This window comes from Zeus faber (assembly GCF_960531495.2).
Source record: "Zeus faber genome assembly, chromosome: 13".
In the NCBI taxonomy this organism is placed as follows: domain Eukaryota; kingdom Metazoa; phylum Chordata; class Actinopteri; order Zeiformes; family Zeidae; genus Zeus; species Zeus faber.
In genome coordinates this window covers 4,461,963-4,478,712 of record NC_137198.1, presented here as the reverse complement: position 1 = coordinate 4,478,712, position 16,750 = coordinate 4,461,963, and the positions used below count along the sequence as shown (strand labels likewise).

Here is a 16,750-nt window from a genome sequence, read left to right as displayed (position 1 = left end):
AGAATATTTTTAAATGTTTATTTATAATAATTGTAATTAATAAATATTATCTACATTAATAATTCTTAAGTATGATTTATACCACTTATGTATATGTCATATATACTCATTAAAATGTTTTTAATTATATTATGTTCAACTGAATATATCATTTGACATTTTAGTAACTCATGCAGACTCAAAGTCCTCGCACATGAAAATGAACTCCAAACGATTCTGATCATTTGTTTGGGAAACGTTTGTTTTGTCCCCGTTATTTACACGCACACACACACACACACACACACACACACACACACACACACACACACACACACACACACACACACACACACACACACACACACACACACACACACACACACACAAATTTCCCATTCCCATTCCCGTTTCCCATTACACCGTCTTTTTTTCTGGACGGTCTAAAATGTCTCCATCTCCATCGTCTTCAATTCCCACCACTCCATCACTGACCTCCACCACCAGCCAGGTCCGGCTGACGAGGAATCTCTGTTTTCCGGGCGACACCGCCCCTCAGTGGCCACCGCGTGTCGGTGTCAACCGCCCAGAACCACCTGGTCTCTGCTCGGGTCCGTTCGCGCAGGGATCCGTTCCGGGCGTTTTGAGATCTTCGGCGGAAACATCCTCCCGTCGACGTCCGTCAGCCCCCGCTCCGCCTCGTCTTTACCAAAGGTCCCTCCTGGAGTCCTCTGGGAAAAAAGGTGTTTCTTCCCCAGCTCCGGGCGCAGCGGCAGGTGAGACGACGGAGGCGGTGACGCGAAACGAGAGACAGAGAGAGAGAGAGAAAGAAAGACAGAGAGAGAGAGTGAGAGAGAGGGAGACAGAGAGAGAGAGAGACAGGGAGAGGGAGAGAGAGAGAGAGTGAGAGAGAGACAGAGAGAGAGAGACAGAGAGAGAGAGTTAGAGAGAGAGAGTTAGAGAGAGAGAGACAGAGAGAGAGAGACAGAGAGAGTGAGAGAGAAACAGAGTGAGATAGAGAGAGAGACAGAGAGTTAGAGAGAGAGACAGAGTGAGATAGAGACAGAGAGAGAGAGACAGAGAGAGAGCGAGAGAGAGAGACAGAGTGAGATAGATAGAGAGAGAGAGAGAGAGAGAGACAGAGAGAGAGAGAGTTAGAGAGAGAGAGAGTTAGAGAGCGAGAGAGAGAGAGACAGAGTGAGATAGAGAGAGAGACAGGGAGGTCATTATGCAAAGACGTGCAGCGGCCGCGCGTCGCCCGTCGCCTCCCAAGACGTTTCCCCCGCGGGGGGCCCCCGGCTGGAACCCCTGCAAAGCGGCGACCAGGCCATGGAGAGAGGATCCCGGGGATGAGCGGCAGCACCCGTATGATGAGGAAAGTGCCTCCATTGACCTTTTTAAGCCCCTTTTCGCTGGTGATTCCGTTGCAGTGGTCGCGGCGGTGGGACGAGCTCCCCGGCCTGAAGGTTCGCCAAGGTAAACAAGTTGAAAGCCTCGAAAAAATAAAATAAAAAATAAAATAAAAAAGGCAGAGGCCTCTCCGTTCGCTCCCCCCGTGGCGTCCGGAACGCAAACCCCGGAATAACAATCACATCAAGTTCAAAACGCGCGGGAGGTTTCTATGTTTGCACATTTTATTTTCCAAACAACGGATAAGAGACTTTACACAAAAATCCAAGCACGTTCCTGCTTTAAATATTTACATAAAATCTTGACGACAGAGAGAGAATGAGGAAAAAGAAAAAAAACAAAAAACAAAAAGAGTAAAAGACAAAATAAAACATTCTTTGGATCTGGCCATGCAAAACAATAAATAATAATGTTCCTGACGGTGCTTTGCATGGTAGCTTCAAGACTGCTATTCAGCAATTCAACAACAACAACAAAAATAAAAGTAAATTAAAATTAAAAAACAGCTCAGTTTTCAGTTAACTCTACATAAAGCTGTCCTGGTCACAGTCTTCAGATGAGAGAGCGAGAGAGAGACAGAGAGAGAGAGAGAGACAGAGAGAGCGAGACACACAGAGAGAGACAGAGAGAGAGAGAGACAGAGAGATAGAGACAGAGACAGAGAGATATGAAATGAAAAGTGAAATGTGCAACAGTTTTTGTATGAACACCATGTAGAAGCACTGCAGCGTCCGGAGAGGGAGGGAGGATGAAGCGCTGCACAGAAGAGGCCGAGACGCCGGATCTTTGTTTGTTTGTTTGTCCCCCCCCCCACACACAAACACACACAAACACACACACACACACACACACACACACACACACACACACACACACACACACACACACACACACACACACACACACACACACACACACACACACACACACACCAGTCCAGTTCTCGCTCCCTCGCTGCCTCCATCCCAGTGTTCACATGTGGGGTCCATTGTCCAATGTCCAAAGTCCAAACCGGGGGCGGAGACGGGGATCAGCCCCGGCACCACCCCCCCGCCCCCGCCCCCGCCCGGTCCTCCTCCTAACTCCAGGCTCAGGTGATGAGCTGCGGCTCCCAGGACTGGCTGGCCATCTGGGGGCGACACTGAGTGATGGCCGGGGGCCCGGAGGGCGGCTGGCTGTCCAGGCACAGACCGCTCACCATGTGCTGCAGAGCCGGGCCCTTGGGCTTCCACTTCTGCAAGATGAGGTCAGGTCAGGTCAGGTCATTCACAGACAGACAGACAAACACACAATAATAACAGATAAAGTAAGAGTGATAGAAAAAAATAATCCCAATATGCAATAAACCTAAAAATTGACAAAAAAAAAACCCCCAAAAAAACCAATTAACCTCTGTATCAACAATTTACATTCTGATAAAAATAGTAAATGCAAAAAGTTTGCATTAATATATACTGTATATATGTATATATATATATATATATATATGAGTAATAATAATAGTAGTAATAATAATGATAGTAATAACAATAGTAGTAGTAATACTAATAATAGTAAGAATAATAAAAGTAATAATAATAGTAATAATAATAATAATAATAATAGTAATAAAAATAGTAGTAATAATAATAGTAGTAATAATAATAATAATGATAATAGTAATAATAATAGTAATAATAATAATAGTAGTAATAATAGTAATAATAATAATAGTAGCAATAATAATAATAGTAGTAATAATAATCATAGTAGTAATAATTATAATAGTAATAATAATAATAATAGTAGTAATAATAATAATAATAATAATAATAATAATAATAACAATAATAATAATGGTATTACCCTGTTGAGACAGTAAAACACAATCCACTTTCAGTTAATTTTATATGCGCTATAAGAGTGCCCACAAAATGGTCTGCTTCTTGTTATTTTCTCCTTGTAAATCCCGTGTATTACTCAGTGGCGAGTAATGACCGTGAGTCAGAGCAGATTTAGAGAAATGTGATGAAGGACGGAGCTGTTCGCTGCGATGGAAAAGCCCTTCAGAGCCAAGAGGCAGAGGGTGGAGGAGGAGTCTGATCACACCACGCCCAGATCGCAGCCAGCAGCCGCCCAACACACTGTGCTCCCGTGACGGAACCCCTCCAAAAACACCCCAAAACATGCTTCCCAATATACAACTGTATTATGGTTCTATGAAAGTCATTACTGGCAACAATGAAATGACCTTTATTTATTTTTATTATTTACTGTAGATGATGAGTGTGACGGAGGCTTCCTCCATCCTTTATCTGTCAACAAAGCCTTTTCACTTTCTTCATCAACTGGAGAGTGTGTAAAACAACCCCCGGTGGGAACAAGCTGCTTTTACTTTTAAGTGTAATCAAATAAAAGCACAGACGGTGCTTTGACAGGAGCAGCTTGGAGGTGGAGGCCATCAGCTCCACCAGGAAACATTCAAATCAGAGACAGTCTGACGGAGCAGAGCGACGCATCAGGATCCAGACGGAGGATTCGAACAGAGTGAACCAGGACTTCTGTCTGAGTGTCTTTAAGTGTGTGTGTGTGTGTGTGTGTGTGTGTTTAAGTGTGTGTGTGTTTAAGTGTGTGTGTGTTTAAGTGTGTGTGTGTGTGTTTAAGTGTGTGTGTGTTTAAGTGTGTGTGTGTGTCCTCATAAATTAATGTGTGCGTCCTTTGAAGTGTGTGTGCCTTCGAAAGAGACCGAAGAAAGTAAAATATTTAGTTAAGTATAAAATTAAGTATAAAGTAAAGTATACAGTTAAATATTTAGTTAAGTATACAATTAAGTATAAAGTTAAATATTTAGTTAAGTATAAAATTAAGTATAAAGTCAAGTATAAAGTTAAATATTTAGTTAAGTATAACATGATGTATAAAGTAAAATATAAAGTGAAGTATAAAGTAAAGTATAAAGTTAAGTATGAAATTAAGTATAAAGTAAAGTGTAAAGTTAACTATTTAGTTAAGTATAAAGTAAAGTATAAAGTTAAATATTTAGTTAAGTATAAAATGATGTATAAAGTAAAGTATAAAGTTAAGTATGAAATTAAGTATAAAGTAAAGTATAAAGTTAAATATTTAGTTAAGTATAAAATGATGTATAAAGTAAAGTATAAAGTGAAGTATAAAATTAAGTATAAAGTAAAGTATAAAGTTTCCTTGTGATTAAATCAACATTAACCAAAAGTAAAAGTGTGTCAGCGTCCTCTAGTGTTGGAAACCAGCACAGAGCGTACAGGGAGGAAGATGACGTAGAGTAGTACTAGTTAGTACTCCTCACCCCTCACCCCTCACTCCTCACCCCTCACTCCTCACCCCTCATTTCTTACCCCTCACCCCTCACTCATCACCCCTCACCCCTCACCCCTCACTCCTCACCCCTCACCCCTCACTCCTCACCCCTCACTCCTCACCCCTCATTTCTTACCCCTCACCCCTCACTCATCACCCCTCACTCATCACCCCTCACTCATCACCCCTCACTCCCCACCCCTCACTCGTTAATCCTCACCCCTCGCTGCCTACCCCTCACTCCTCACTCCTCACCACTCACTCCTTACCCCTCACTCTGCACTCCTCACTCCTTACCTCATTCCTTACCCCTCACTCCTCACTCCTCACCGCTCATTCCTTACCCCTCACTCATCACCCCTCACTCCTAACCCCTCACTCCTAACCCCTCACTCCTTACCCCTCACTCCCTACTCCTCACTCCTTACCCCTCACTCATCACCCCTCACTCCTAACCCCTCACTCCTCACCGCTCCTTCCTTACCCCTCACTCCTAACCCCTCACTCCTCACCGCTCATTCCTTACCCCTCACTCATCACCCCTCACTCATCACCCCTCACTCCTAACCCCTCATTCCTTACCCCTCACTCATCACCCCTCACTCCCCACCCCTCACTCCTTACCCCTCACTCCCCACTCCTCACTCCTTACCCCTCACTCCTTACCCCTCACTCCTCACCGCTCATTCCTTACCCCTCACCCCTCACTCATCACCCCTCACTCCTAACCCCTCACTCCTTACCCCTCACTCCCTACTCCTCACTCCTTACCCCTCACTCATCACCCCTCACTCCTAACCCCTCACTCCTCACCGCTCCTTCCTTACCCCTCACTCCTAACCCCTCACTCCTCACCGCTCATTCCTTACCCCTCACTCATCACCCCTCACTCATCACCCCTCACTCCTAACCCCTCATTCCTTACCACTCACTCATCACCCCTCACTCCCCACCCCTCACTCCTTACCCCTCCCTCCCCACTCCTCACTCCTTACCCCTCACTCCTTACCCCTCACTCCTCACCGCTCATTCCTTACCCCTCACCCCTCACTCATCACCCCTCACTCCTAACCCCTCACTCCTTACCCCTCACTCCTCACCGCTCATTCCTTACCCCTCACCCCTCACTCATCACCCCTCACTCCTAACCCCTCACTCCTCACCGCTCATTCCTTACCCCTCACCCCTCACTCATCGGCCCTCACTCCTTATCCCTCACTCCTCACCAATCAGTCCTCACCCTCACTCCTCACTCCTTACCCCTCATTCCTTACCCCTCACCCCTCACTCATCACCCCTCACTCCTCACTCCTTATCCCTCACTCCTCACCAATCACTCCTCACCCTCACTCCTCACTCCTTACCCCTCACCCCTCACTCCCCACCATTCCCCCCACACTCCCCACCCACTTATTGGCATTTTTCTAAATTGTGCAGTAGGTGGAGAGAGGCTCAAAATGCTGCCATGACTGTGCCGCAGCAGGAACACGTCCAATTATCAGTTCCCCAAAGGGTTAAACAGAACATTCCACAAAAAGAACAAAAAAGCCATTTCTCTTTTCTTTTCATTAAATGTCAGAGTCCACGTCCCTCCCACAGCAGAACAGATTGCTTGTCTGGTTTGAGGCACAATCCCAACAAGCTCTCAAAGGATCGAGATGGGACAGCCGGGACGTGAGGGGATGAGCGCATGCACACACACACACACACACACACACACACACACACACACACACACACACACACACACACACACACACACACACACACACACACACACACACACACACACACACACACACACCGCATGCGCACACACACACACACACACACACAAACACACGCGGTTTGGGTTACAGACCCTCCCTTTCAGTCATAAATCAGCCGCTCAGACAGCGCTGGTCCGGCCAGCGTGCGGGGGAGACAGGGGTCGGGGGGGAAGGAAGAGACATCACTTATTCATAGTGGAAACATCCACCGCCTCGAAAAACAAAAGCATCGTACTATTCAAAACCCTAACGATGCATCTCCCGGTCCTCCCCCCAAAAAACAAATTGAAAGTATTCAAGGAATATTTGGGTTTTCTTTCATGTCATTTTTTTTTTTAAATTCTAATTTGTAATATTTCTGTTTTCTGTTGTGTTTCCTATTGTATATATTGATTCTTAAATGTCTGAACTTAAAACTTAAAAATAAATAATCACAATCAATCCATCAATCAATCTATGAATGAATCAATCAAATAATATCAAACAACAGCTTATTATCAAAGCTTCACCAGAAACCCAAATAAAAATAAGAAATAATTAATAAAATGTTAAAAAAATGTAGAATCCATATGATTTTCTAATGGATTAAAAGGGGGCGTGGCCTATTCTGGGCTCATATATACAGTGGTACCTTGACTTATGAGTTTAATTTGTTCCGTGACAGAGCTCGTAATTCAATCTGCTCGTATAGCAAATCAATTTTCCAAATTGAAATTAATTTAAAAGCCATTAATCCGTTGCAGCCCCCCCAAAAAACACCCCAATTTTTTTTTGTTACGTGTTTTTAAATAAAAAAAATGTATTTATAATGACAAATATTGTATAAAAACACAATAAAACATAATAAAAGAGAATGTAAAGAAATGGTTTTATAATCTGCTCGGAGGCGGAGGTAGAGGGTGGAGGAGGTTGGAGGAGTTCGTTTCGTGCTTTTTCAGTCGCTTTCGTTTGTTGCTGCACTTTATTGCTGAACTTAATTGCTACTATTTATTTATTCATTTTTTTCCACTTCACTTTCGCTTAACTTAAAAAGATTTGCCAATTCCATCACACGCACACATCGCTCATGTTTTTCTATGACCTCATGCTTTAAGTCAATGACATCATCCGCTTCTTCTTCGCAGCACTTACTTTCTAAGGACCCGTGGTTAGAAAAATGAAAATTGGCAAAATAACTGCACAAAAAGCACAAAACGCGAGCCCAAATCACAAAAGAGATGCATGCAGGCTCAGGTCATCAAGTGAAGTGAAGGAGTGAGAAGCGGGATGCTGGCAGCGTTCGCTCGCCAACCAGCGGGCGGCACCTGAAGCTCGCTCCTCCTGACTAACATTTTTGCTCGCAAATCAATACAAAAAATTGACGGAACGACGCCTCGTAACTTGGAAAACTCGTATGTTAGTGCGCTCCCAAATCAGGGTACCACTGTATTACGTTTTAACAGAGTGATTTTCTGGGATTGTTCATATCAGCAGGCTGTGAGTAAGAATGGAAATTATTTTTTTTTTAACAATTGTCCTTAATTGGTAGAACTTGTAAGCATCCTAAACCCGGGTGTGGTCAGTGAGTTTTGTGCGGGGCGTCCTTCACCTGTCTGGGCTCCTTGGAGCTGCACGGCTCCATCTTGACCTTTGACCCCGCGGTGAAGGCTGTGATGGCCAGGCAGAGGTCCTGCTGCCGGATCAGCGGCTCCACAAGCTCCCACCGCTGCAAAATATATAAAAAAAGAAAAAAAAACAAGCTGCTTCATCCATTTATTCCAAAATGCCTTTCGAACGGTCGTTTGAAAAATGGAGCAGAAAATATATACACTCAAAACATCTATAATTCAAAAAAACATTAAAGTGGAATTGGTGTTTTTTGCGGCATTTCGGTGTCGCCTCAGCACCTGGCGGAGCTTTTATGGAAGGAATTCTGTCAGAATTCACAAACATAAACAAACAAGCAAAATAAATAAATACAAATGAATGTAACAAAATAAATACAAATATCAAAAGATTAATAAGGAAAACTATTCAAAAATCTGCTTAAAAAAAAGAAAAACGAAACGTAAATAAATTCATCCATCCACAAATAAATAATGTATGACTTGTATAGAAAACACGAATGTGTTTTAGGCGTTTTTGAGTGATATACAAATATATGAAAATATATTTGATCACATAAATGAAGCTACATTGATTTGATTTGACACAGTCATTTTTTTGTGGATTGAGAAATATATGAATATTTCTGTTTTTCAATTTAAAAATATATGAAAAAATATATTTAAGAATCTTAAAAAAAAACAGATTTGTGGATTGTAGTATAGACTAAAAAAAAAATCCAATTACAATTGTATTTATTCTGTTATAAATATATATATATGTGTAAATTGTGACACAGAATTCCAGTTATTTCAGTTATTCACATTTTGTCTCTGTCCGTCTGTGCAGGGAGAGTGGAAACGGTGGTGAAAAGGTGGTTCACAAAAACACTTCGAGTCTCCTCTTCATCTGTTAATATATTGTTTTTTTTCAACTATTGTTTTTGTTCAAATTTTTATTGTTATTTTTCTGCTTGGCGTTTTCGGGCTTAAAGTGTCTTAAACACAACATTAGCTGAGCCCACTGACGTCCTCGTTAGAACCGGGACATCTCAGACATGTCATCGTTCAAATTTGATCCATATCGATCTACATTTGGAGCAGGAATTTGTAAAAGAAAAAAAACAGGAACATTTTCCGGAAGTAGCAGAACGTTGGCGTACCTTGATTAGTTTGTGGAGCTTTGAGACGTCGTCAGCCAGCTTGAAATTTATTATATATACGTCCTGGTTTCGTCTCTGCGGGGGCATTCGCACCCGGTGAGGTCCACAGTGTAGGGCTGCACCAGTCCTCTCATTTTCATCGTCATCCCGATATGAACATGCGCGATAAACGCATCGCAAAAGACCCGAACGGCATGAATGAGAAAAATCATTTTATTAATTATTTACGTGGGGTTTTTTTTTTACCGTCCCAGAGAGCGACGGCATCCGCGATGGACGAACCGGTGGACTCCATCTCTGCAGAACACAAGGACGCGGCGCGGACACAGGAAGTAATGCTGCGTTCACGGAACTCGGCAAAACTCGGAAGTAATGCTGCATTCGGTGGAACTCTGATAACTGTTATTCGTGTTGTTTTCCACCAGATATTTGTTTGATTTCAAGAGATGCTTTTGTTGAGTTTGGAAAAGATTGTGTTACTAGTTGTTACAAAAGATGTGTATTGTTTGTGTGTTTTCGTGTTCCTGCTGTCAAAAAGAAGCCGAAAGTCTAAGACAATAAAGAAGCAGTGGCGAGAATGTCCACGCTGCGTTCCATGTGAACTCGGAAATTTGTAATTGGTGTCGGTAGGAAGTGATGCTGCGTTTCATGAGAACTCTGAAAACTGTAATTCATAACTAACACGACTAACCCTGCGTACTGCTGCCTGCAGCTGTATTTATTATTATTGGGGGTCCAGCCCGCAGCCAAAACTATTTGAAATACATACTTCTGCATAAGCTAGAAACATGGTTGAGGTGTCGTTTAAACCGCTATGTATCAAGGATCTCTTTGTTTAAATTCCATCCAAATTGATTCACAGACGGAGCAGATATTATTTTATTATTAAAAACCAAACAAATTTGACCCCAAATATTCAGTATTTCTAGTTATATGACACATCACACGTCTCATTCTGAATTAAACAAGATGATATTTACAGTAAGACGCTTTATGACGTCATCATATTATTTAGTATAATTATATTTACAGTAAGACGCTTTATGACTCATTCAATATTTAGTATAAATTATATTTACAGTAAGACGCTTTATGACTCATTCTATATTTACTATAAATTATATTTACAGTAAGATGCTTTATGACATATTTACTATAAATTATATTTACAGTAAGATGCTTTATGATGTCATCATATTATTTACTATAAATGATATTTATAGTAAGACGCTTTATGATGTCATCATATTATTTACTATAAATGTACAGGTTCTGATTGAGAATGTCCAGTTGGGCCGTGTCCAGTGTGCAGCGTGGACTCTGTCACTCTGTAGTGTTTAAACGTTACCAAACTATGGATTTACGTGTTTATTAATGTAACTTCTTACCTGGTAGATGTCTGTCGATCTGTTAGATTGATATTTTAAATCTGTGCTCCACATTACTTTGCTGGATTAATGAAAAAAACAATAAAAAATAAACCTTGAAATGTCGTCTGAGCATCCCTCGAAAAAACAAATTTGCGACTCTGAGACGAGTTCAAAATCCAAGGTGGTGTCGGAAAAATAGAAGCCGTGCAATGTTAATTAACCACAGAAATATCACTGAAAATCGAAGACAATAAAGAAGCCATTGTCCAAAAACCAGTCATCGAGGTCACAATATAAAGAAAGGAAGTACTGAAGAGACGAGACGAGCAACCAGGAGACGACAGACCGGGGGGAGCCCATACTGCGTTCAAGTAAACTCGGAAAGTCATGCTGCATTTCTGAGAACCCGGGAAACTGTAAAAGGCACCCAACACGACTAAACTGGACCCTGTGGATTGATATTATTATTATTGCTATTATCATCAAAAGGGTATTGCGTTATTGCTCAAACATATCAAAATCCCAATACCCACGACCAGTGTTTCCAGTATTCTTCTACGAGGTGCAGTTATCAATATGCTTTTAAATGAATGTGAATACATAGATCATAGTCTCATGTTTACAGATAAATGTATTGTTATATTTTGGGGTCCTGACCTGTGCCTGAGGCTTGTTGGCCCCCAGGCCCCGGCACTCAGCGAGGCCCAGTCCGTCGGGCCCGTGCGTCTCCAGACACTGAGTGCCCTGTTTCAGCAGGCTGGACACGGCCTCCTGCTCCGGGACCCTGGGGGAGGAGGGACAGAAGGACTAAAGCAGGGGCTCTCTCTCTCCCTCCCTCTCCTTCTCTCTCTCTCTCTTTGATTTTCCTGTGGTTTGTCTCTAATTTTTTGTTCATTGGTTCCTTCTGTTGTGACGTGACTTACTGCAAATAAAGGAACCTTAAAAGTCTCTCTCTCTCTCTCTCTCTCTCTCTCTCTCTCTCTCTCTCATACTCATAACTATTCATTACTGACCCGTGATTTTCCTGTGGTTTGTCTCTATTTTTGTTGTTTTTTGGTTACTTCGTAATCAAGTTTCTGCTGTTGTGACATGACTTACTAAAAATAAAGGAACCTTAAAAGTCAAAGTCTCCCTCTGTCTCTCTATCTCTCTCTTTCTCTCTCTCTCTCTGTCTGCGACATGTGTTGTTGCTACAGCAACAGCGTCGCTGTGAAGCTGGAAGAGTCGAGGGAAACAAGCGCTGCAGCGTCTCCTGGTATCAGAGGCTCGATGAAAACACGGAGACAGCCTCAAAGTGAGAAACTAAATAATAAGGGTGTGAACCACGGGTCTCAAAGCACAGGCCCAGGGGGCCACATCGGGACGCAGGGCAATTCAAGGTAGCCCGCTACATGTTTATAATATAATGTTTAATATGTTCAATCCGGCCCACAAATGAATTGTGAAATCACGTGATGTTTAATTCATTCAAGCACTTTTACAATAAATCACATTATAAACACAATAGAAAAGACTATAACAAAGACGTTTTAATGATTATTTAACTGTTTTTATCCCTCCCGCTGGGAGAAGACAACCTGACACAAATTTCAAATAAACGCAAATAAATGAATAAAGTCTGACATTCCTAAGTATTCCAGGATGCCGACGTGATCGTATTTTGTCAGCTCTACCGTCAGCTTTTGTTGTGTTTCTGTCGTACCTGAGCTCAGGATACACGTTCTCCATGTACCAGCGAAAGGGTTTGCAGCTCAGCTTCCGTCGCAGCGTCAAACGATCTGCGATGCTGGGAGCGACAGGAGACAGTCGTTACAATAAACACACCTCTACAGTATTTATTCTAATGATTTATTTCACTTTGCCGGTTCCTAGAGCGGTGATTGGCTTTTTCACATGCATGAGGCCACGGAACCCATTTAATCTGATTTGGTCTCTGGGATCCAATCAGAGATCAATATTGTTATTGTTAGATATCATTTAGTGTCTTTATTGAAGTTAGGGAGGTAACAGTGAAACTAGTGAAGGAAACACTCAACATCCTACAATGTTCTCTAATGTCTTGTTTAGTTGAACTATCCATCATTTTGCTGAAGGAGTCCCTGGAAGCTCCTGAAGGACCGCTGTGGGGTCCCCAGACCCCGGGTTGAGACTCACCTTCCGAAGGCCTTGCCCTGTGCTGACGGCCTGGCGGAGTAGTAGTACTGCTTGTACTCATCCATCCACACCTCTGCCGCCCGGCGCGTGTTCCTGCAGGAAGAGACACAACATATTTTATTATAATTATTATTAATAGATGCTGCAGTGCACATTCCTTGTTATCTATGTTATATTTAGACAGCCAGCCAGACAGACAGACAGACAGACAGATAGTTTATTCATCCCCGGAGGGAAATTGGAGTGTTACAGCAGCTCACATAAAAAACAATAGGAGATAATAATAATAATAATAATAATAATAATAATAATAATAATAATAATAATCATAATCATAATCATAATCATAATAATAATAGAGTGATACGAATAAAACATTGAAAAAATGGCAATATGCAAAAATGGACTAAATGGATAAACAATAAACAACATCAATATCAATATCTGTATCAACTATTTACAGTGTCAAAAACAGGAAATAGCACAGGAGTGCACACATACAGTATATAGTACTGTATACAGAATACAACCTGTACATATACTGTGTGTTCTGTTGTGGGAGACAATGATGGAGCAAATCAAGCACAGCAGCATAGAAAGCGTTGACTGTGGGAGTGATGAACTGACTTGATGTAGGTGAGGGCGTTGCCCTCTGGGAAGTCGTACGGGTGTCTCTTCCTGAAGACGTGTCCCACGCGGCTGCAGGGGAGGATCTCCAGGCTGCCACCGCACATCCACACCCGAAAAGACAGCTCTGACGGAGGACGGAACATAGTCAATATGATACTGATCATCCCTGTATTCACGCTGTCTTCCTCCCTCTAATTAAAAAAAAAAAAAAAAAAAAAAAAAGAACAATACAACGAGGCAGCAACTGAAAGAAATGTGGAGAAAAACAAAACAACATGTTGTACCAATGAGTCCCAGTTATAATAAGAAACAAAAAATTGGAAGGCAGGGCGGACGTAAATCAAAGATATACAATGACTTTAAACATGACGTGTTTGTGTGTGTGTGTGTGTGTGTGTGTGTTAATAATAGAGCTGATCGTCTATCGACATGGAAACGAACGTAAAGAATATTGTGTTTCTAAACGGAGGTCTGAGGGACGTTCACACACGTTCAACGTCAGGTTTCAGTGAAACGTCTTGTGACTCCACAGTTGAGCTGCACGATGCCTGATTAAAAAGCGACATTGTCATATTTAATTTTCACCAGACGGTTTTGAAGAACTAATCATTCGATGATAATTTGCGTGATTTTGTAGGGGAGTGCATCTGCATAGAAGATAAAAATAATATCTTCATTCTTGGCACATTTCGGCTATAATCGGTAAACTATTCACTCTGACAGGAAGGTTTTTTCCCCCCTCATTTATAATAAATAACAATTACTCTTTCTTATAAGGAATGATCAACAAAAACTAAAAACACGAAAACTATTTAATAAAAAAATGGAAAACTATTGGTAAAAAAAAAAAAAATTGACATTTAGTGAATTCAAGACAAACTTTGGAGCGTTGGCTGCGGCAAAAAACTTCTCGCACGACGTGTTTGAGTTCATTTTCCGTACTTGACGTCACACGTCCTGCCATGTGACTAGCGCGCATGCGCACATTGCAATGATGTTTCTCAAAGGATATATCACGATATCTCACTGTGACAATGTCAAGCGTTTGACCAAAATTCATGGAACCATGAAATAAAACCATTTCCTCATACGTGTTCCACCTCTTTGAGGTGACTACGGTTTCAGAACGGGTCTATACATCTATTAATAGTAAAATCCTCCACTCGTCTTCAGTTTGAGCGGCCGCTACGTTCACTTGCGCTCTAGCCTCGGGGAGAATGGGCTTTCGTTTATCCCTGGTTGCCGCGGTTACCAAAACGAGCCGATTCCACCGGCGGAGACCCGGGACCACCGGGAAGGCGCTCACCAAAGTTCTCCCCTCCCCAGATGTCCATGTGGGTGTCGTACTGGCCCAGGTGGTTGAACCAGCTCTTGTCCATCACGAAGATCCCACCAGCGATGACTGGAGTCCTGCAGGGCGGAGAGGAAGAGCGGCCATCTTTATTGTCCTTCACCCAGAGGGGATGGAGCTGGAAAAGCCGACGGTGACGCTTCACTTCCAGCCAGAACACCGACAAGTTTCTGTCTGAAAGTCGGAACCATTAGTAGCGATGGAAGGCTCGTCTCAGGGTGGAGGTTCGGCTCCCGTCTGCTCAGCCAAAAGAGCCGCTGGATTTGGCTCCGTCGGCGCAGTGCACGCTGAGCCAGGAAGGACCTGAACCACCAACCAGTCAGAAGAGTCGGCTCTGCTCGGAGTCCTGAATTGTAGAATTCTTCTTTAATTCTGTCCAAATGTTCTATTTTGGTGAACCGTAAAAGTGTCAAACGGTCACATTCAATATGAATTTTACCAAATGCATTGACCCTTTTTTGCCTTGGACTTGATTTGGTCCAGCCGCGACACCAGGCCCCCGATTCTTTCAAGAGTTCTGTTCACTGTGAACGAATCGTTTGAGAGTTGCGCATCACTAACTATGAGTAGGTCATAATAATAACAATAATAATAATTATAATAATAATAATAATAATAATAATAATAATACTACAAATAATAATAATAATAATAATAATTACTACTACTACTAATACTACTACTACTACTACTACTACTACTAATAATAATAATACTACTACTACTACTACTAATTATAATAATAATAATAAGCACAGTCGTACGTGTTTGGGATGTGCTTATGTTTTTGGTGGCTACCGTACCCGTCTTGTCCCTCTTCGTCACACACAGTGGTGTGGATCATTATAAGAAGATTATAATTATAAGAAGAGTGTCGTGGGAGAGGAAAGGTTGTCAACGCTGCGCTGGAGGCCCCACCTGATGGACTGCGTGGGGTCGCTCCTCGCCATCTTCTGCTCGATGGGAATCTGCTCCCACTTAAAATGCAAACTCCAGTCAAACCCTGAGGGGCGAGAGAGAGAGAGAGTGGGAGGGAGGGAGAGAGAAAGAGAGAGAGAGAGAGAGAGAGAGGGAGGGAGGGAGGGAGGGAGGGAAGGAGGGAGAGAGAGAGAGAGAGAGAGAGAGAGCGAGAGAGAGGGAGGGAGGGAGGGAGGGAGGGAAGGAGGGAGAGAGAGAGAGAGAGAGAGAGAGAGCGAGAGAGAGAGACATATGTAGTTAAGAAAAAAAACAAAAACAAAAAAACATACGAGGAAAAACAAACGTGATGGAAAAAGAGCACCAGAAGGCGATAAATAATAAAGAAATCATGAAGAGGATTAGATGCTGGAATTTGACGTTGTTTAATCGTCAGATCGTCCAGACGACAGCGCCATAAAAACTGGATTAAACCCGTTGGCAGATACTACGACGGATAAAAGCCTCTGCTATGAAATACTACCTTGCATTCTTCTGGTGCTTGTGATCATTATTAAACTCAGACAGACAGACAGACAGACAGACAGATCACATAAAACAATAAGCAAATAAAGTAATGGCAAAGTACAATAAACCAAAAAAATTGCTGAAATATTGGCAATATACTGTACAATAAATCAAAAACATATAGAATATAATATAAAATATAAATATAAAATATAAATATAAAATATAAATATAAATATAAATATAAAACAATTTCCTAACTAGAAAATTACACAATAACCCCCCCCCCCCAAAAAAAACCAACAACAAACAATTAAATAAACCTAAAAATAAACAATAATCCAGAAAAGGGGGATAGGAAAGGACCAAGAAAATGGTCGGGTCTGAGGGTTTCTTCCCACATGCACAGCAATCTGCTTTGTTTTATTATTATTATTATTATTATTTTTTTTTATTATTATTGTTATTATTATGATTTTTATTGTTATTATTATTATCATTATTACTATGAATGAAAAACAGTCGTTATATAACCGGAAGTAGAAGAACATTGAGACGATTAGTTTCGTTTCAGGAGTGCTTTGTAACATCATCATTGTCTCAT

General features: G+C 41.8%; 1 protein-coding gene across 1 annotated transcript in view; it reads right to left on the bottom strand.

The window, feature by feature from the left end:
* Positions 1-1,605: 1,605 nt before the first annotated feature.
* The window catches only part of galnt16 (UDP-N-acetyl-alpha-D-galactosamine:polypeptide N-acetylgalactosaminyltransferase 16), a 43,571-nt gene continuing 28,426 nt past the window's right edge, over positions 1,606-16,750 (bottom strand). Inside the window, exons 8-15 of the mRNA XM_080012205.1 lie at positions 15,643-15,727; positions 14,680-14,783; positions 13,371-13,497; positions 12,744-12,836; positions 12,292-12,375; positions 11,247-11,373; positions 8,062-8,178; positions 1,606-2,623 (exon numbers count right to left, since the gene is read on the bottom strand). Of these exons, the coding sequence (XP_079868331.1) occupies positions 2,480-2,623; positions 8,062-8,178; positions 11,247-11,373; positions 12,292-12,375; positions 12,744-12,836; positions 13,371-13,497; positions 14,680-14,783; positions 15,643-15,727 (881 nt within the window). The 3' untranslated portion in view covers positions 1,606-2,479. The remainder of the gene's footprint in view (positions 2,624-8,061; positions 8,179-11,246; positions 11,374-12,291; positions 12,376-12,743; positions 12,837-13,370; positions 13,498-14,679; positions 14,784-15,642; positions 15,728-16,750) is intronic.